Source organism: Mercurialis annua, linkage group LG1-X (assembly GCF_937616625.2).
Source record: "Mercurialis annua linkage group LG1-X, ddMerAnnu1.2, whole genome shotgun sequence".
NCBI lineage: Eukaryota > Viridiplantae > Streptophyta > Magnoliopsida > Malpighiales > Euphorbiaceae > Mercurialis > Mercurialis annua.
Genome location: NC_065570.1, coordinates 57,540,699 through 57,561,956, shown reverse-complemented (window position 1 = coordinate 57,561,956; position 21,258 = coordinate 57,540,699). Strand labels below are relative to the sequence as shown.

Genomic DNA, 21,258 nt, shown 5'->3' with positions numbered 1-21,258 from the left:
AGCAAATACGGCTTTGACTGCCACGTAGTCGTATGATTCACCCAAAATAACGAACTACTGGATAAAAATGATCCTTGTTCGCACCGTTTCTCGCCATCCAAACACCAAACCTCATCCTCTCTCTTTCTCAATCACACTCAATAATTACTTCACTTTTTTAATTTTTGCTTTTTATTTTTTATAAATTCCCTAACACCCCGTAAAATCTTTCTATTCTTTGATACAGCACTGTGTTGTCCTCAACCAGCTGGAGCCAGTAGCCGACAAATAATAAATATCCCTGTTTTTGTACAATTCAATTTATCCCATAGCCGATCCATATTCGCAGTGCTATTATTAATCTTTAAATTATCTTTATATTTGATCTTTTATCTTCGATTCTCCTTTTCTTTTGGAACCATTTTTATATTATGCAAACCAAATTTTGATCTTGATAAAGGAAATCAACATGTCTGGACCGTTGGATCTCTTTGCTATACCTTGTAAGTGCTCCATTTTTGTCTATCGATTCTTCATTTCCTGGTTTTTAGGATTCTAGGGTTTTAAATTGTCGGTTACTAGTTAATTCTAGAATGTTTTTTTTCTGTAGTAAGTAGAATTGAATTGTAATTTCCGTTATGTTATGTTATTTTAGTTTGTTTGTTGAGCTTCTTGTTTATGGTATGGTAGTAATTAGTAAATTATGCACCAACCTGTCTTGATTACTTTGTTTTCCCACATTTATTGGTAATCTTAGGTTATAAAATGACTCACATTACATAAAATTTGGCAATATTATCTTAAATTAACATGAACAAATTAGGTTGATGTCTACAAATCCTGAAATTGGCAGTGACGTTTTATTAGGTACTTGGTTATTGTAATGGCTTGGTGGGGCTAATTAAATTTAATTCCTCACTCATTTTGAATTTTTGAATTGAAACTATGATCTGACTTTTGTTGTTTGCTATTGCTGCTATTTGATTTTTATGCAGGTTTTGAGGGTTCTTCTGGGAATGATGAAAAAAGGGAAAGGAAATCTGATTTTGAGAACTCGGAGGAAGACAGGAGGACTAGAATTGGGAGTCTGAAGAAGAAAGCAATGAAAGCATCTAAAAAAATCAGACGTTCTCTCCATAAGAGGAAAAGTAAAAGTAACCGAGAAGGAATTGCCGCGATTGAAGATGTGCGGGATGTTGAGGAACAGCAAGTTGTAGATGCTTTTAGACAGGCACTCATTGGAGATGAATTGCTTCCTTCTAGACATGATGATTATCATATGTTGCTAAGGTGCTTTTCGTTTTCTCCCCATTCCTGTTTAAAAAAAGGAAACAATGATTTTTGATTTCGACAGCTTTTATATTTTTATACATGTGAGAAATATGTTGCTGCATATGTTCAAATAATTTATGCTTGTCTTTGCTTGCTTGGTGCTGATTTACAACTTTATTTTCATGCTCGACAACTACGATCTTTTTTCAGATTCTTGAAAGCAAGAAAGTTTGACATTGAGAAAGCAAAGCAAATGTGGGCCAAAATGATTCAATGGAGGAAAGACTTTGGTACTGACACAATTATGGAGGTAATGTTATCTTATTATTTGCCGAACCTAATGCAACCTTTGGTACTGTTTCTTTTATGGTGGTTATTCCTCAATTCAGCAGTTAGTTTCTAATTTTTTTTTTTTTCAATTTCTTTTCCTTTTCAAAAGAAACTTATGTTACTGCTTGCTTAATTTTCTAGTATTTCTTTTTTGTTGTAGGATTTTGAGTTTAGTGAGTTGAATGAAGTTTTAAAGTACTACCCTCAAGGTAATCATGGTTTGGATAAGGAGGGGAGGCCTGTCTACATTGAAAGACTAGGGAAAGTTGATCCCAGCAAACTAATGCAAGTTACCACTATAGAACGATATTTGAGATTTCATGTGCAAGAGTTTGAAAAAAGTTTTGCAATTAAATTCCCAGCCTGTTCTATCGCTGCAAAGAGACACATTGATTCAAGTACAACTATTTTGGATGTGGAAGGAGTGGTATGTTCTTTGTTTCCTTTATTTATATTTTTTGATAATGTTCACTTTTCTGTTAGGAAAGTTTATAGTGTTTCTTGTAGAAGATTGTACAAAGTCCCATTTATCGTTGTTCATGACTTCCTTCCTAGGGTTTGAAAAACTTTTCAAAGAGTGCACGAGAACTGCTCACACAACTCCAAAAGATTGACGGTGACAACTATCCCGAGGTAAATTATTTTTCTTCCATGTTCTCATAAAATTTCTGAGCATGATCCTCTTGGTTTTTTTATGTTCGGATTATTATCAAAAAATGATGCTGCTCATTTTTTTTGGGACGAGCATTCAAGATTTGGTAATATTATTCATGTTCTTGGAGCAAGTAAAATCCTTTTTGCACAAACAACAGAAAACCCAATCTTATTTTATTAGTATCGATAGTATTCCTGTTTCAAGATCAAATTTCAATTTCTGCAGACACTCTGCCGAATGTATATAATAAATGCTGGTCCTGGTTTTAAGCTGCTCTGGAGCACAGTGAAATCTTTTCTTGATTCCCAAACAGCTAGCAAGATTCATGTAAGTAATGCTTTTTTCCCCTTTTAAATCAAGTCAGCTGCTATTTGCACTTGGAAAATGTATATCAAAAGGATTAGCTGATTTCGTAATTGCATCTCAGGTTCTTGGAAACAAATACCAGACCAAATTACTTGAGATAATAGATAAATGGTAACTACTTTGAATTTTCTAGTTTTCTCTTTCAATCGTCTCAATGGTCTAAAACTTTTGAAATATGCACGTAACTTCTCTAGCGAGTTGCCAGAATTTCTAGGCGGTACCTGTAATTGTGCAGATCAAGGTGGTTGTATGAGATCTGATAAGGGTCCATGGAAAGATCCAGCGATTTTGAAGGTTTGTGACCATCTTGTACTGTTGGTTGTTCTGTGGTGTATAGCATTGATTTGACTAAATATAAGTGCCTTTTTCAGTTAAATATTTTGCTTATATGTTAAATCCTTCTGTATATAGATGGTCCTCAATGGTGAAGCTCTATATTCCAGACAAATTGTAACAATTTCAAATAGTGATGGCAGGGTAATTGTTTCCAATAAGCCACGTTATCCAGCGGTATTTGTTTCCAGCTCTCTTTCTGCAGATATGCCTAGCTTATTCCTGCTATTTAAATCACTGCTTTAATTTTCTAAAGCTAGTTTCATTTTTCTGTTACATCAGGTAAAAACTAGTGATACATCTGCTGAGTCAGGATCGGAAGTGGAAGATGTTGCATCCCCGAAACCAACTAGAACTTATTCAGTCCCAAAATTGACACCTGTTTGCGAAGAAGTAAGCATTTTCACATTTGCAGTGGCATTAATTTTGTGATCATGGTTTAGACATCTGGGGTTACTCTGGGATTTTTTTATGGTTTCTATTCTTCACGAGTTTAACAAGATATAATACTCTTGGTTGATTCCAACTGCAGCTTTATTCTTTTCTACTTTGTATTTATCTTACTTGATAAGGAGTGTGGATGTCTCAAGCTCTCATCATACTTGTTTTCTGATAGATATAAGGAAATAGCTTATTAAATTTAGTGTTTATAGATTTATGTATCAAATTTATACATGAAAATACTCAAATTGTTGGATCAAACATATTGCATTATATCTTCATGAAACTAAACTCATGGGCAATATGCTCGGCTGTTTATATAGGCTAGGGTGGCTGGTAAGGCAAGTGTTGCTGGAGTCCTCTCTGACTATGATGAATATATTCCCATGATTGACAAGACTGTGGATGGGGGATGGAAGAAACAAGTGTCCTTCCAAGAACAACATACTTGCAGAGGTTAGCCAGTGTAATTGCGCAGTTACAATACACTTTTGCCTATCCTGCTATCCATTCACCATGCACTCTATCATATTGACAATATATGTTGAATATTCAATGAGTAATCCTCTCAAGCATGTTTTGGATCTTTCAACAAAATAGTGATATAGCTTTTCTGGAGTTAACTGGGCTTTGTATAATTAGCACTAGTGAGTTGGTTTTGTGCTAAATACCAATCGCCTTCACTTATAAGTCACTTGATTTTTGTTTGTTTACTCGATGTGGGATTCTCGTATCACTAACAGTTTATCATTTTATAGAAAGTTGATTTGCTTTGCTTTAATTACCTTCTGTCAGCATGTTTTTGTTTGTTAAATTTCTATTACGTTCGTGTGTGCAATGAAGAGAATACCAGTATTTTAGGTTGATTGCTGGGGTTTTAATATGAAATGGGTAGCGTTTGATTTTCTCAGGATCTTGACATTGGAGCTCTAGACCTGTTATATGGAGAATATCAGTTAAAACACCACTGGGTTGGGTACTTCTTATAGGCTCTGGAGATTGTGCTGTCATTTTGTATAGTTGACGAGTGTTTCCTTGTCACGTTTCATTACTCTTTAAGATATTATTGTTAACTTGACTTTTAAACTGTTTATTGAAATTTCTAGGAACACCACCTCTGCCAAGTATAGGTAAAACTCCTGAAGGAATCTTTGCTCGTATTTGGGCCCTGCTGTTGGCATGTGTGATAGGCATTTTTGCCTTTATCCAATCACTGCCGATTTGGGGAAATAAGAAATACCCTGCGGATTATTCAGTCTCTGATGACACTGAACCAACTTTTGAACCGGTTTTGAAAGAAGAGTCCCGTCCCCCTTCTCCTGCTCCAGGATTTTCACAGGCAGACCTTCGCTCGTCCGTCATAAAGAGGCTAGGTGAGCTTGAAGAGAAAGTCGAGATGCTACAGATGAAGCCTTTTCAGATGCCTTGTGAGAAAGAGGAGCTGCTGAATGCTGCTGTTTGTCGAGTGGATGCATTAGAAGCAGAGTTAATTACTACGAAAAAGGTATTTACATCTTTTTATCAGCTTGCCTTTCTTGCGTATAGCTTTATCTGATATGAATTCCCCGGTAGTTTGGTACTGAAACTTAGTCATATGCACATAACTTAGATTATTAAAGATATATGTGGGGATCCAGTGAATATCATATGGCTATTGGTCTTTGGTCCAGTTTGGGGTGTCATTTGGTTCAATCCCAACCAAACTGATTTATTTTTTTCAAAACTAAATCGAACCAAAATTTAAAGGAAGTAAATTTTTTCAAATCAAACCGAACGAGTAGATTCGGTCGGTTTTTTTGGATAAGTTTGGTTATTTCGGTTGGGTTTATACTAAAACTTGACTGATCTTTTAAATGTTCAAAACCAAATTGAACCGGAAAACCAAATTTTTTATAATATTAAATGAACCAAATTGAGTTTGTCGGTTTGGGTTTTTAGGTTTGGTTCGAATTTGCATACCCCTAGGTCCAGTTACTGTTAAGGGTTATCCAGGAAACTACACAAAAAAATCACTTAATTTTCAAAATTACGCTCTAAGCCAACAAAATTATCTTTACTTAAAAAACAAATAACTCATTTTTTTAGGCTTAATACATCGTAGATACATATTTGATACCTCAAAAAGACATTGCTAATACATCTTCAATACATCTCGGATACGGAGCATACAAAGCGAGAACTTCTATGTGACGAGTGAAAACGTGTTAGATGCTTGGTGAAAACTTTTCTGAAAAAGCATATTTTTTGAAAATTTTATCCGTTTTTAGGCCATTGTTGTCGTTTTCCCTACTGTTAATCTATGTTAACCAACTGAAGAACGAGGTCATGGGTAGGATGTTTGTTGAAGCTAATTGTTTCTCAAGATTTCCATCCTACATCAGTATTCAATCCGACTTCAAAATTTTATAGAATTGCCAACTTGCTTCTTTATGTGTACATTTAGTATTACTGAACAGCGGGCTTTATTCAATCTGTTTATCTCTGTTCTCCTTACAGGCTTTGCACGAAGCTTTAATCAGGCAAGAAGAGCTTCTTGCATTCATAGATAGACGAGAGGAAGCCAGATTTCGGGTAAGTTGAAATTATACTCTTCGCGATGGTGGTTATTGTAATATTTATCAAGCCTAAATGTTTTCTGTCATCTGCAGAAAAAGAAGTTCTGCTGGTGAAGAAGAGTTATTTGTAGAGGAGGAATTCACAATTGATTCATCTCTATAGCTCACCTTCTAGATAAGTGGTCGATACATACAAATTCCATTTACTATCAGAATCAAATGAACGAAAGAAGTTTATATTTTATTATATGCTCGGAAATATGTATATAGAGTTTGCTCTCATGACATTCCTTGAATGTTATATGGTTTGCTGTCTGTTGGGGAGTCCGATATTTATACCAAAAAGTTTAACTGCAATTTCATTTAAACAGTAGTTCCTGCATCAAACAGTGTCCTTGTAAATCGTGTAATTTCTTCCTATCAATCTACTTAACTATTACATGAATCAAAGTAAACAATAGGGAATAGCTATTTCATTCTAAACCCATTACATGAACCACAAACATGGCATATGTTACTATATATATTTTTTTTAAACAAAATTACATGTTCTACATTTAAACTTGATATGGTGTGAAATGATGCCACTAGGCCCACTACCCTTTCTATTCAAACTTAAGTACATAAGAAATTTTTGTGTGAATTAAATTTGCCATTTAAAATTATAAATTAATAAATGTGATAACCTACTATTAAATACCATATTAAATGGTTTATAATCTTATGTGGCAAATTTGATTCACACAAACTCATTCATAATGGCCTGGTAAATTATGTGGTACTGCATTCTAGTGCGACCCAGATAGTTTTAACTATTAATTAACCACTCTCTTTACCAAGTTTATTTTGAATTTGTTTCTTTAAAAATGATGTAAATTGACAGAAATAAAAGTTTAATAATTCAACATCTTATTTTAAGCATAAATTAGTTCACAATTAAATTAGAAAATAAAAAACTTATACTGCAAATTATTAGAGATTAATAAAACTATTCATCAATTTTTTTTATCAAAATTATCATAATACATGTATAAATACTATTTTCACAATTTATTTATTAAAAAACTATCAAAAAAATAAAATAACTAAATAAATTAAAATATTATTTACCAAATTAATGTATAGCATAAAAAATAAATTAATTTATAATAATAAAAATAAATTAATATCATAATAAATTAAAAAAACAAAAAATAATTTACTATTTAAGAAAAAACAATAAAATTATTAGAGATAATATTAAAATTGAATATAATGTTTTTAATATTTATACATATTTAAATAATTTTTATATTTGTTAGCAATATCAACATATAGTTATGCCATGCTGTGGTCTATTCCAGCATTGTGTGTGTGGCACGCCTGCAGCGATAAAAAGATCAAATTCCATTGAATGAGAGTAAATGGTAACCACATACTAATCAAATGATTTCTAAATAATTAATTTGTTAATTTAAAAAATTAGAAGTTCAAAAAACTCTTTATCCTTTAAATTTAAAGCAGACAATACGTTTGCCTTTTCATAAATTTCACTCTCTATTTTATATTTTATTAAAAAATTTAATTTCTAAAATAAATTATCTACTCTTTTTTTTGAAAATATAATATTTCCAAAATATTTTTTTCAAAAAAATGAAAAAATAAATATGATTTAATATTTATAAAAAATAAACTAAAAATTATAAAATAGAGAATTTATTTGATTAAAATTAAAAACTCTTTATTTTATTAAAAATGCTCTTTATTATGAAGATCATAATTGGGACGTGACTTTTATGTACCACTGTTGGCAGTACTGTCGCTCATTTAAGCTAAAGTAATTAAGATTTTAAAGATACAAAACTAAATCAATAAATTAGTTAGTTAATTTGGTTAAGTTGATAATAATAATAATAATATTAAAAGACATAAAATATTGGGTTAACCATATTTTAAAAATATTAATCATAAGTATAAGGATTTTTTTATTGATATAATTAGAATTAATGGAACTGACTGATTAAATTAAAATGTTTAATTAAATTAAGTGGATAATTTAATTTAACTAATTTTTGGTTGTGGTTAGCCATGATCCTGAAATTTCTAAATAAGAATATCTCTAATTTTTCATTGCATATGTCATATATTGTGCAATTTTTAACATAAAATGTAGCAAAATGTCAAATATAGAACATATTTTAAATTTTGACTTCAATATATATTGTTATATGTCACGCCCCAATTTCATGAATCGTGACCGGCGTTAGGGTATGGGTATGGTTGTACCAAGACCCGTAGCAAGTCTCGCGGAAATTAAATAAACATTTAAACCTGCAGAAAACTGCTCGGGGGCAACCGAGACTCCAGACTAAGTCTAGCAATTTATATTACAGTTCAAATATAAATAACTTAAATATCTTAAATGTTCAACAACATGCCTTATATATAACAATATCATAATTCAGAGTAATCATGTCAAATATAAATAATCGAATATATCGACAATCCCAAAATGTAATATCAAATGTAATAAATAAACTAGTTCTACTGCGGTCTAAGAGTTCGAAAACAGTAACTAGTTAAATAACATAAAAACCTCCGAAGAATCAAAAGAATCGGAGTGGACCAGCTTTCAAATCATAAACCTGGAAAATTTGGGAAAACAACGGGGTCAGATATATTGAGATGAGTTCGCAGTACTATTTACATTTATTAAGTTTAAAACCCTTAAATCAAAACATTTTATACTAATATGATATGATTATGGAAAACAATATTGAAATGATCCCAGCGTAAGTATGACCAGTGGCGGAACTACAGCTAGGCTGGGGTAGGCTCTAGCCAGGGCTGAAATTACTATATATTGTAACTATTATGTAGATATGACCAAAATATTATTTGTCTCAACGGTTATATCACTTGTAGCCTTCTTGGCTTTTGGGTAAGGGTTCGAATCTAGTAGTCTGTAAAACCAACCATTTGTTTTTTTTTTGCCTCTCTTTGTGTTAGAGAGGCATCGGCTTTGTATTGTTTTTCTTTTTTTCTTTGAATATCTTTTTTCTTTTTTTCTCAATAAAAGCTAAAAGTAATTATAATACCAACCATTTAGTCTCAACAGTTATATCACTTGTAGCCTTTATATTAATCATATTTTTTCTTTATTTTAATAAAAGTTAAAACTAATACTAGACTTTTACGTTAATATAAAAAAATTGAATAATCAACCGAAATGTAAAAGTTAAAATTAATTTTTTTATTAAATTAATTTTACGTTAATATAAAAGTTAAAATAAATTTTTTGCATTAATATAAAAGTTAAAAATTAATACTATCTAGACTTTTACGTTAATATAAATGTTAAAATTATTTTTTTTTCTTTTTTTTCAATTGAATAAAGTTAAAAGATTATTCTATATAAAAATCAACCGAAATTAATTTCATGGTCCTAATTTTGAATTAAAAAAATACACAACTTATTAATTTTGATTCAGTCTATATCCTAATCTGACATCAATTGTGACGTTTTTTAATGGTTAAAATGTAAAATGATTAAAATTTGAATAAATATAGATATTTAAATGCAAAACTAAAAATTTAGATTATTTTGCAGTTATGAAAAAATCAACCAAAATTTATTTCAAGGTCCTAATTTTAAAATTAAAAAAATACGCAACTTATTAATTTTGGTTCATTTTATACCCTAACTTGGCATAAATTTGATGTTTTTTATGGTTACAAATATGAAATTATTAAAATTTGAATAATAGATGTTTAAACCCAAAACTGAAAATTTAGACACTTTTAATTTTTTCCTTTGAGTCGGAGAGGTAAAACGAATTTTTATTAAAAGATATTTTATCATAAATTTTATAGTTATCTCAAATATATTTTTTATTCATATATTATTAAGCCCGGGCTGGAAAAAATTTCTAGTTCCGCCACTGAGTATGACATAGCATACTGAGAAACTCAGAGTGGACGGGAACAAATCCTCGTCATATATATATACCAGCGTAAGCAAGACTTTAGTCTGCCGTTTTTCAGAGTACTTACCGGTGCACACAGTCTCGATACAAGCCTATCGAGTAGCTCGTTTCAATCCAGATCCATAATCCGTAAAAACAGTTTAAAAGCATTTATAATATTAAAATATGATGCGTTACTTAATAAAGCGGTAAATAGCACTACAAACTCACTGCTTGCTTATCCACGTGAAACTTCGGCAAACAGCTAACCCTGGTTCGACTCCGGAGCGCGAGTAGTCGAAGAGTCTAAAAATAAATCATACGTTAAAATCGCTCCAACCCCTAACTCTAAGAATACTAGACATCACGTAGGACTAGCACAAATAATAATCCAAATAGAAACACAGAGAAACACAATCTCACTTAAATTATAATGCCGTAAATAAATCAAGCCTATTGAGTTCATATTTAAAAATCATCCGAAAATATTAATTAAATAATATTTAATTAATAAATAAAATCTTTTCCTCAAATAGTGGGGTAGCCGAGTTTCTTAAAACTACCAAGCTAACCCCACATGTCGGGCGACCCAAGTCTAACCCGACCCAACCATAAAACCAGAGTTATAAACCACAGTTTATAATTTAATATTTAATAAAATATTAATCGACATTAAAATAAAACTCAATTGCTTGAAACCCAAGTAATTAAATATTACCGGCAAAATATCTCACTAAATAATCAATAATTCAATAAATGGCTAAATCATAAATTTAGCCAATTGGCACGCTAAACCAAAATCACAAACCAATAATTAGATAAAATATTAAATTTTCCCTTTATAATAAATCACATAAATAATTTAAAAGTTAAACTAAAATTTAATCACATTAGCACATTAAGCCAAAAAGTGTCATCCGAGAATGTATAAATTCATAAATTTATAAATTGATAATAAATATCCAACCTCATTTAAAATTTTAATGATAATAATAAATTAATTTTAAATGGATTCAAATATTATTTTTAGATTTAAAATAATATTGTTGAGTTGGTAAAATTTTAAAATAATATTTATCATCCGAGAATCTATAAAATTATAGATTAAAAATAAAGATCCACTTTTCATTTATAATAAATATAACGATTTAATTATAAATGAATTTAAATAAAATTATCAAGCTGTTATATTTCAATTTAAAATTGAAACCCCCTAGTTAAAATTAAAACAAATAATCAAAAGTTCAAAAGCGAAATAGATAACAATTTACTTAAGGAATCAATTAATTATAGATATAATAATCTAAGGACCATTATTGCCTAATTACCACCATCTTCACTATTTGAAACAAAACTCCTTTGTTACAGAGCCTAACCCGCCAACCCTTTTATCACCAAAACTCAACTTAATCAATTGTTCTAATGTCAAATTACCCAAACTAATCGCAATGAATCAAGAACAAGAATCAAGCAATTATGAAAGGTACGGCATCCCCAAGATTTAATCGAAGCAAACCATTTTTTTTTACAAAAGAGAACATGGCAGTGATGTTATCACGAAAACAAAACAACTAAACATCAACAAATGAAACCGATAGACAAATCATAATAAGAGCTTAAACAAAACCTTAATTAATCATACAAGAGACCATAATCACATAGGGTAACAAAATCATAGCCTAAGAACAAAGGAACGAATTCGACAGTAACACTTCAAAGCATACTCAGTTAAGAACAACTCAATACGGTGAGACGGCGGCGATTAATACGAGTTCGTTTACGTACCCTTTGACGAACAAAAAGTGTAGAAACGTAGAGGCGTGAGTCTACTTTCACGGGAAACAAACGGAATTGATTTCGACCTCCGAACGGCTGTGGAATGAATTAAATTTCAGAGAGGTCGATTAAACTTAAAACATAAAATTTCCAGAAAACGGTAAAACGGCGACATTTAATACGAGAAATCTAACGTACCTTTTTACGAAACAAAAATTGGGATTTGTAGATATGTGAGTCTTCTATCGCTGGAAGGAAACATAACTTATTTCGATTCTGAAACGAGAGAGCAATCAGTGATGAACGGAAATGTCGTTTTTGAACAAAACTGAAATTTTGAAACAAACTTACCGATTATTTTTCACCAATTTTGGAGGCAATTATTAGCGATTTCTCTCAAGGAAAAACGAGGAAGATGGCGGCTAGGGTTAGTATGAAGTGTGGTGAGTATTTTTGATTTGGAGAGCGTTTTAAAAACATGAACGAATTGAGAGAAATCAGGGGGCGAAACTGCCCCCCTGGATTCCCGCAGCAGGTCTCGAACGAGACCTGCTGAGTTTGAACAGGTCTCGTACGAGACCTGTGGGTCTCGAACGAGACCTGCTAAATAAACGCATGTCTCGTACGAGACCTGCATTTCCCATACGAGACCAGGTCTCGTTTGAACTTCGGTTCAACGAGACCTCCGGACCTAATTTTTATTTTTTTTATTTTTTTTATAAATATTTTCGAAACCCGGACTTCAATTAACCCCTTTCGAAACTCGGACTTAAATTAAACCACTTTCGAATTAAATCACAAAACAATTTAAATTACGTAAACTACTAAAATGTTACGGGAACTCCCAACTTAAATTTTAAAATTTTACGGGATATTACATTATATTAATGACCAACTTCTAATTTTATAATAATTTTTATTTTATATGCAACAAACATAAGGTATTTATTAATAATTTAAATTTAAATTTAAATATAAGATAATTATATAATTATGTTCTCCCATTTAATAAAAGCTAGTTCCGTCCAAAAACGATAAAAATATTCTAATAATTCCTTTCAACTACCCAAATACAGTCGATCCTCTAATAGTTAATATTCTATAAATTAATAATTCTAATAATTAATAAAAAATTGAAAGAACCAACTTCGTTCCACATCGGATAATTAATAATTCTATTATTTAATAATTAATAAAATTTAAAATATATTCTACATGAATATTAATTATTAGAGAGATTTTTTTAGAGAAATATATAACAATTGATGATTTATTTGCGGCAATACTAACCTTAATTCATAAAGTGGAAGTTAAAATAACATCAAATTATGACTTTTTTATTCTTTTGAGAAATTTTAAAAAAAGTTATTAGATAAACAAATTAAAGTAAGTAAAGTATCTCTAGTATAAAAAATATTAAAAATTATTTTATTTTATGAATACAACTTCTTAATAATTATTTTTTAGTTTGATATCAATTGATATTTCTTAAATTGAATATAAAATTATTTCTTTTAAATTGAGTGATTGTAAAGTGTATTTAGTTAGTTTTTTTATAATATAATATTAATATTAGGTCTATTAATATAGATGTTTTAAAGTATCTTTTATAATTTTTTTTATATAAATTCAATAAATTAATAATTCTAATAATTAATAAATTTTTGATCCACCATGTGTATTAATTATCAGAGGGTCGACTGTATTGCTCATTTTCTCTAATTTTTAAAAATGACCCATAAATGACTTCTTTTATCCTTTTGTCAGTTTGTGTCCACAACATTATTATGTTTTCTATTTTTTAAAGGGTCACTCAAAAGCTCTTCATTTTTAATTTATTTTCAATTGCACCCTAATATTAGAAAACTCTCTCAAAACTCTTTCACTTTTATATTCCATTCCAATTACACCATGACGTAGAAAAATCCTCTCAAAATCCCCCCATTTTTAGATTTTTTTTAATTGTATTCTAAATTAAAAAAAAATAGAAAAATTATTGCACACAACCGTTTCGCCATGTCATTCGTGCAACAAACCAATTGTGCGTTAGCCATGTGGAAAATTGAATGATAAAAAAAATAAGTAATAATTAAAAGATTCCCTATCGCAAATGCTCATTGGCTTGATGTAAAAATGACGTGGCGCAACGGTTGCATGGGATAAACACTCAAAAAAATATAGTTTTTGATTTTAAAAAGTTATTAAATATAATTTTAAGAAGAATAATTTTTTACATTATTAATAATATTAGTGTTTAATTAGAATATAAATTAAAAATGAAAAATTATTTTAAATTTTTTTTATGTCAAAAGAGGTCAATTTAATATTTTGGGTACAATTGAAAAAAAAATTAAAAGTGGAGGGTTTCTGAGAGAATTTTCTTATGACAGAGTACAATTGAAAAAAAATTAAAGGTGGGAGAATTTTGAGTGATTAAGCCTTTTTTTTTTTTTAATGAAGAGTTATATAAAAAATGATTGATTGATTCAGCTGAGCAAAACTAAACGCTCCTTTGTCACCTTTATTTTCCCTCCAATTCTGTTCTCCTTCCCGTCAAACGAACAAGGCTTCCAATCTCTGCCGCCAAACCATAACCGCTCTCCTTTGCACTGAGATCGCAATTCCATTTAGGTTTAGGTTTTAGTGAAATGAGCCCCCTGCAATTTATGTTTTGGTTTTCAATCTCTCTTTATCTTGATTCATCTACACATTCTCTTCCACATGCACTTAGTTATTTGAATTTTATATGTTACATTGTTGAATATTAGTGTTGTCGTTTTTTTATAGTTATCTTCAACTATTATACTGATATTTGTATATTCAAGCTATCAAGTAATTTTTTTTTGGGCACCGATTCATTGTAGTGCGTTCTTCGTAATGTATGTTTACTGTTGTAGTGTTGTGCATATTGCCTGAAAGGCATTTCTGATTACACAAGTTACAAGATCATTGTCTTTTTTCCTTGATCATGAAAAGTCTCTGGTTTTGTTTTTTAAATTTAGTTTTTATTGTGCTACGTTTTGTATTTAATTTTCTTCGATTGTAATTTTGTTATCAGGAGGAGATTTTTGACCTGTTTGACGCAGACGCACGGACTGATTTAGCTTGCTTTTAGCAGATGTGGAGATACTGCACTTATTGGCATCTGCATTTTTCAAAGGTTTTGATGATGACAATCATATATTCATATGTTTATGTTTTTCTGAAACCATGATGTCTTATTCCTGCTCCGGATAATCTGCATACAGTGCAGAATTTCTGATATAATCTTAATTTTCTTCTTTGCATTGGTTTTGCCATCGTGTTTATGTGGTCATGTTTTACCTAAGCTTAAGCATGTCTCGATTCATTTGGAACTTCGTAAAGAAACATCTATTTCTCTTATTTTCATAGCCATAGTTAATGTATATCCTGTCGTTGTCCTAAGTGTCTCAATTGCTTTCATTTCATTTTCAGGTTTTACACAGCTCTTGTAAGAATAGCTTCTGCTATCCTTCTTATGCGTCTGTAACAGCTCTCCTTCTATGGGAAGAATCTTGCATACCTTTCAGGCTATGGATCTTACAGAAGATTTTTATGTCTGCTGTACGATGAATTTTCATCGTGCTGATACCAAAAATGTCTCTTGACACAGGGAGGAGTTATGAAGTTGTGATTGCTGCTACTCGTGATATAGGAATTGGAAAGGATGGGAAGTTGCCATGGAGATTGGCATCCAATCTCAGTTTTTCAAGGAGCATACATTGGCAGAAGCACCTTACAGAATCTCAATTGAGAAGGTGTTTCTGATAGGGGGTGGTTAGATATTGTAGTAATTTCACCTTGATAAACAAATTACATGGCAGTAATACATGATCATGTGAATTTTTAGTACAGGGAAACAATTAATGCACCAGGGTGTGATGCCATTCACATTACTGAAATTGAAACAGCCATTGAATGTGACACCTTCATTCCAGTGGTTGATTTTTTTTTTGTTTCATTCATGGCATTCATTTATACCGACAGTGGAAAACAATATCCGGTGTTTTTTTGTGACATATGTTCGTGTTAGAAGTTTAGAAAATGGTGCTCAAAGTGCTCCAGAAAAGTCAAATGGTAATTTGAATTCCAACAAATTACAAAAGAAGAATTTTACTTTTCTGCCAAAATGTATTTTTGAGAAGCACGATGAGTATATCAACCCGCACCTAAAAAGATGACAGACCAGGGACTGGTACCCTATCAAAACTTGGTTGTCAGGTTCTGTTTGTCTTTCTATGTATCTATCTGCTCTGTTCTGCTTTTTCAAGCCAATGTTGTATATATGTTCTGGCATGTCAACGAAAGACATTTTTGTGTTGCACTATTTGAGATTTGCAGATGCAGTTCAATATCTGCAGATCTTTTCGACTTCCTACAGCAAAGTTGTTAATTCTTTTAGAAAGTTCTTTTCCTTTTGTTTGTAATGAATAATTTTTTTGGGGGATTATATAGCTAGTCTTCACTCATCTCATTATTCTTGCCATATGTTACTATGCAGGCATGAGATATTTTCATCTGCTTTATGCTATTCATGGCTGTTATTTTCTAATTTGGACAGAGAGTGTTTTGGAGGGGAATTTTTGAAAACTTTTTTGGTTACAAGTGGTTCAACAAATGCAAAGGTAATCTTCTCTTTCAGAACTATATAAATATGCTACTTAGCTCCTTTTTCTTTATAATGAGAGCAAATGCTTGAAGTGAATAATTGGAGCTATGTAATACCTGTCCATAAAAGACACTATGTTAGCTTGATTGTTTCCCTTTTTTTATTCATAAGTGGCTTGTTTTTTTTCCTCTTGCTGCTAACCATCAGGCAGGCAAAAAATATATAATTTTTGAAGTTCTGTTTATATTAGATAGTTATATAGCTTTAGTAGGTTAGGGAAAAATTTGACTTCAGAATCTTGTAATAGGTTCTAAAGGAGAAAGACATCCATATTTGGGATGGAAATGCATCCAGAGACTGTATTTATACGTAATTACATTACTAGAAAATCCACATTGATTGTGTACTTGGTCTGTGCAAACTGTATTCATGTGTCCAGTGTTGGAGAAGAGGGTGACCTAGGATCCATAAATGGCTTCCACACTCCAGTCAAGATATTTTGGTGCTAAGTGATTTAACATCTCCCTAGGTACAATTTCGACTTCTTGTATTTCACATTTTTATCAGTTATTTTTTTGTGGAGTGCTTCAGATACCAAAATGCATGCTGGCCAGGTTCAATCTGCTGGCGGATGTTATTGGCAAGATAAGGAGTAAACCAGATGACAGGCACATTATCCTCACAGCATGGAACCCATCAGATCTCAAATTAATGGCTCTTCCACGTAGTCACATGTTTTCACAGGTTTGGAGTAATTTAAATCTCTGTTATTTCTGTTTGTGCGGGTAGTTGTCTATAATTCAGTTTCTATTTGATAACTGGCCAAATCTGTTTATTAATCGCAGTTCTATGTGGCCAATGGGGAGCTATCCTTCAAATGTATCAGCACTCATGAGAAAATTGATCTGAAAATGTCACTGTAGCTCTTTGAAATAGTAAGAACGAAAATTTTCTGTATTTATTGCAAATTATGAACTTAGATGTTTTAGTCTTTCTGGCATCCACCTCATACATTGATCAGATATGATCTTATCAAACCTAAACTTTGAAATACATGGTTTGGTTGTATCTATTATAACCCATATGAACCTGAGTTTGCACGATGACCCTCTTGGCTCTTACATTTAAATTTTTCGTACAAAGGGCTCAGCAATGCATAAAAGGCGAGAGCCTGAATAGAAACTAATAAAAGTAATACATTCAATGATTGTGCCTATGGAGTTAATATTAGGTTTAGTTTTGATAATTAAGAATAAAAACGAAAGAAATTCTTCATGTGATTATTGATGCTTTGGCTTTTCAATTATGCCTACAGCATTACAGGTCTTACTTTATTTTGGAGGAACTTGATTAAGCCTTGAAGTGTAAGTTCTGCATCTGCAATTTTCATTAGCTCTCCTGCAACTTCAGCAGGTGTAGTCTGAACCTTCTCTAACAGCTGCTCAATTTCATCAAACAGTTGATGCTCCTCAATATGCAAATAATTAGATGCAAGTGTCTTGAAACCATCAAAACTGCAATAAGACAGATGCAGATGTATATCCATCCGACCTGGTCTCAACAATACCGGGTCGAGCTGATCTTTGTAATTCGTTGTAAACACCAGAATTCTTTCATCTCCGCAACTCGACCACAAGCCATCAATGAAATTCAGAAGGCCAGAGAGCGTGACCTGCAAAATCAAATGGTATGTTTACCAAATTTTAGCTTACTTAAAATGCCATACAGTGCTTTAGGTAGATCTCTATGTACAGGGAAACAAAAACATAGAAATGAAAAATACTGAAATGAAACCAAACAATTGTTTTTACAAAATTAGGCTATAAATATAAAACAAGTTGAAGCTTTAGAAATGTTTTTGGAAATAAATATAAAATTTTGAAATTTGAGAAATATTTTCAGAAACGGAAATGAAAATATCAAAATGTAGGAGTCCACAAGGTTTTTTTTATGAAAGAGTTACTTTATCATCTTCCTTAGACTCGAAAGAACGATCAATATCTTCGACAACTAAAATGGACCGGTTTCCTGTACCGATCAGCAATCTCCTCAAATCTGAATTGCATTGAACCTCCTTTAAATCCAAATCATAAACATCAAACTTAAGGTAATTAGCCATGGCAGCAACCAAGCTTGATTTTCCAGTGCCAGGTGGCCCATATAACAAATATCCACGTTTCCAAGCCTTGCCTACCCTTCTGTAGAACTCTTTCCTTGAAATAAATTGATCAAGATCCTTAATTAACATCTCCTTCATCTCTGGATCCATTGCTATTGTATCAAAATTTGCAGGATGATCAAAACTGATGGATCCCCAATAATCAGTACCGTTATAGTCAATTGTGTGTAATTTCAATGTCTTCTTCTCTTCTCTTATTGCTTTGGCTTTCTGAAGAATGTAGGGCAAATAACTACTCAACACCATGTTTCTATGTTTCTTGTGAAAACTGAGTTCAAAATACCGTAATTCAGATTTCGAAAAGGCACCACCATTGCTCTTTTTGTTTGAAGGAAGATGGTTTTCGATGTGCGATGAGGCTAAAATCCACCTCAATTTTACTCCTTTAAACACATCCACAAGTTCTTGATCCGTGTCAATAGTCACTGCTAATTCCTTCTCCTTCTCTGGCTTGTTTACTTTAATTCTCCTCTTGGAAGCCGATAAATTAGAGCCTAAATAAACATTAGCGGCGTGGAACATTTGGTTGGAAGTAAGGCCATCGAATTCTTCGATGACAACAGTGAGCTGAGATGAGAAGAAGGTAGATATTTTTTTAGCAGTTGAATTAAGGTATTGATGAAGAGCCTGTGGAATGAGATCTCTTGCTATAGAATGAACAACGATTGTAGAAGCAGCAACAGAAGCCGCTGTTGATAGGATAGTTTCTGCTTTCGGTAGAGCTGTCATGTTATTCATCTTATACTTTGAGATTTTGTTCAGCTAAATTACAAAAGAGACTGTGATGGGGTTTTTGTTTGAAGATGTTAAGGTTTTATACGGGGTTTATGCTTGTACGGAAAGAAACCTACAACAATTTTCTAAGCCCTTCTACTAATCTCCAAATGCGTCATTAGGTTTATGATTGGCGACGAGACAAAATATATGGGCCTAAAATTAACTTGCGGGCTGGATATATAAATGAAGGTGCAATCGTGGTTCTTTCAAATTAATTGAAGTATTGAACTATTGAAGGGCTCGCTTGGTCGTCTGTTTGGGAACTGCTTTCTCATTTTTTTCATGGGGAAACCATAAATCAATCCCAAAAAAAAAAAAGCAACTCTCTTAATTTTTTTTAATACACTTTAAGCTTAAAATTTTTATTTATAAAAAAAAACCATTGTTCACCTTTTTTTCCTTTTGTTTTTTTGGGTAATCTTTTTGGGTTCAAATTCAATGAAATTATTTTGTGAAAAGAATCACAAGATACAAAATATTAATATCCTATATACAATAAAGAAAAGATAAATACATGAAAAAGAAATTAAAAAACTGAAAATTTCGTTCTGCAAAAAAAGGTTTTCCTACTTTTTTGACGATTACAATTTACAATTGCATTAGTGACTGTAGTCAAACTAAATGACAGTACATGTTGAAAGCTTAATTAGGTAAAGAATAGAGTTGAAGATTACTTTGGAAAAATTTTGAAATAAGTTTTGTCAAAACGATGGTTGTGGTTAGAGGTGCCCAAAAACCCCCGGTCCGATTAATTGAACCAAAACCGTAAAATTAAACCGGAAAATATGATTAACCGGTCTAAAAATTTAGGTTTAGGTTTTGATTCCTAGTTTTTATGGTTAATAATTCAGGTTTGGATTTTGGAAGTTTAGAAATTGTAGTTAACCGGTTTACCAGAATGTGTGTGTGTGTGTGTGTATGTGTGTATACACATATGTTTTTAATGATTCCAATAAAATACATTTTATAATCTAGACACATAAAAATTATAAACACAAAATATTATGAATAAATATTTTATTTAACATCTTTCTTAATATTACCTAATTGAATTAGGATACATAAAATGTATATATCTATAATTAAAGAGAATGAAAATTTAAATTTAATTATTAGACTATATTTAAAATTTTATCAATAAATTTTATCTTTTTCGTATCTATTTTTTCTAATGATTACATGGTTAGAATCCGAAAAACCAAAAAATTAAATCGTTTTAAATTGTTAACAAATTTAATGGTTAACTGTTTAAAATTTTAGGTTTAAATTTTTAATTTTAAAAATTGTACTATTATAGACCGGTTTACAAATGAACCGATTAACTAGTCCATGTCCATTCCTAGTTGCGGTTAAGTAAATTAAGGTTGTGTCGATGAATGTTAATACATCCAAAAAAAATAGTTGGTTACTTATTATATTTTATAAAATTAAAATAATATAAAAAAAAGATATGGCTACCGTTAACAGTAAAATTAAACCATTGACAGCAACTGAAGAGGAATTAAGAAAAAAAACTATAGATGATTAGGTTTTTTTAAAAGAAATAAGAGAGATCTCTGATCCCTTTTTTTTTATGAAGGGTTTGTCAGGTGGTGGTTGAATCAGATATCATGACCTTAGTTTTCATTAATGAGAAATCAGTTTGCAAGTCATAGAAAAGTTTGATCGAATATTGCACTTTATTAGCAAAATTGATAGTTTATTTTTTTTATTTTCGTAAATAGAATTTGCGAATCAGACAGCATGTTACATATTCTTTATTATATCATCAGATTTAGTTCTTGATTTACTAAAATATATGAATTCAAAAAAAAATTATTTTTTAAGAAATCGGTTCATCTTATATTTTTACTTCTTGAAAAATTAAGAGTTCAACTTTTCTATGATTAAAAAAATTAACTTTCTAAAAAATATAAATATAAAAAAAAACTTTCTAATAAAATATAAATAGGTTGTAATTTTCTAATTAGATGGATAGTTTAAATTTAATTTTATAATTAGGGTAAAAAATATAAAAAATT

General features: G+C 31.0%; 3 protein-coding genes across 13 annotated transcripts; 2 read left to right on the top strand and 1 right to left on the bottom strand.

The window, feature by feature from the left end:
• Position 1: 1 nt before the first annotated feature.
• LOC126666197 (phosphatidylinositol/phosphatidylcholine transfer protein SFH8-like) lies at positions 2-6,299 on the top strand. Of its 2 annotated transcripts, none has more exons than XM_050359198.2 (14): positions 2-482; positions 975-1,269; positions 1,462-1,561; positions 1,742-2,008; positions 2,137-2,214; positions 2,462-2,563; positions 2,664-2,713; positions 2,797-2,896; positions 3,014-3,112; positions 3,218-3,328; positions 3,700-3,832; positions 4,483-4,880; positions 5,873-5,947; positions 6,025-6,299. In XM_050359198.2, the coding sequence occupies exons 1-14, from the start codon at positions 449-451 to the stop codon at positions 6,043-6,045; spliced, it is 1,863 nt and encodes a 620-aa protein (XP_050215155.1). In that variant the 5' UTR covers positions 2-448; the 3' UTR covers positions 6,046-6,299. The 2 variants fall into 2 exon arrangements, with proteins under 2 accessions (XP_050215155.1, XP_050215154.1); XM_050359197.2 differs by lacking the exon at positions 2-482 and adding an exon at positions 768-846.
• Positions 6,300-14,090: 7,791 nt separating this feature from the next.
• Positions 14,091-19,262, top strand: LOC126665470 (bifunctional dihydrofolate reductase-thymidylate synthase-like). Of its 10 annotated transcripts, none has more exons than XR_007637640.2 (8): positions 14,091-14,282; positions 14,710-14,811; positions 15,108-16,297; positions 16,721-16,810; positions 16,896-17,025; positions 17,127-17,216; positions 17,597-17,645; positions 17,741-19,262. XR_007637640.2 is itself a non-coding variant. In XM_056104249.1 (6 exons), exons 2-5 carry the CDS (start codon positions 15,270-15,272, stop codon positions 17,202-17,204), a joined length of 516 nt encoding a protein of 171 aa, XP_055960224.1. In that variant the 5' UTR covers positions 14,095-14,811; positions 15,108-15,269; the 3' UTR covers positions 17,205-17,216; positions 17,597-19,262. The 10 variants fall into 10 exon arrangements, 1 of the variants encoding a protein (XP_055960224.1); XR_007637636.2 differs by having other exon boundaries at positions 14,091-14,288; XR_008789793.1 differs by having other exon boundaries at positions 14,091-14,325.
• LOC126665469 (AAA-ATPase At3g50940) lies at positions 17,215-19,198 on the bottom strand. Its single transcript, XM_050358287.2, has 2 exons — positions 18,245-19,198; positions 17,215-17,953 (listed from the first exon to the last, which is right to left on the bottom strand). Exons 1-2 carry the CDS (start codon positions 19,196-19,198, stop codon positions 17,591-17,593), a joined length of 1,317 nt encoding a protein of 438 aa, XP_050214244.1. The 3' UTR covers positions 17,215-17,590.
• Positions 19,263-21,258: the final 1,996 nt, after the last annotated feature.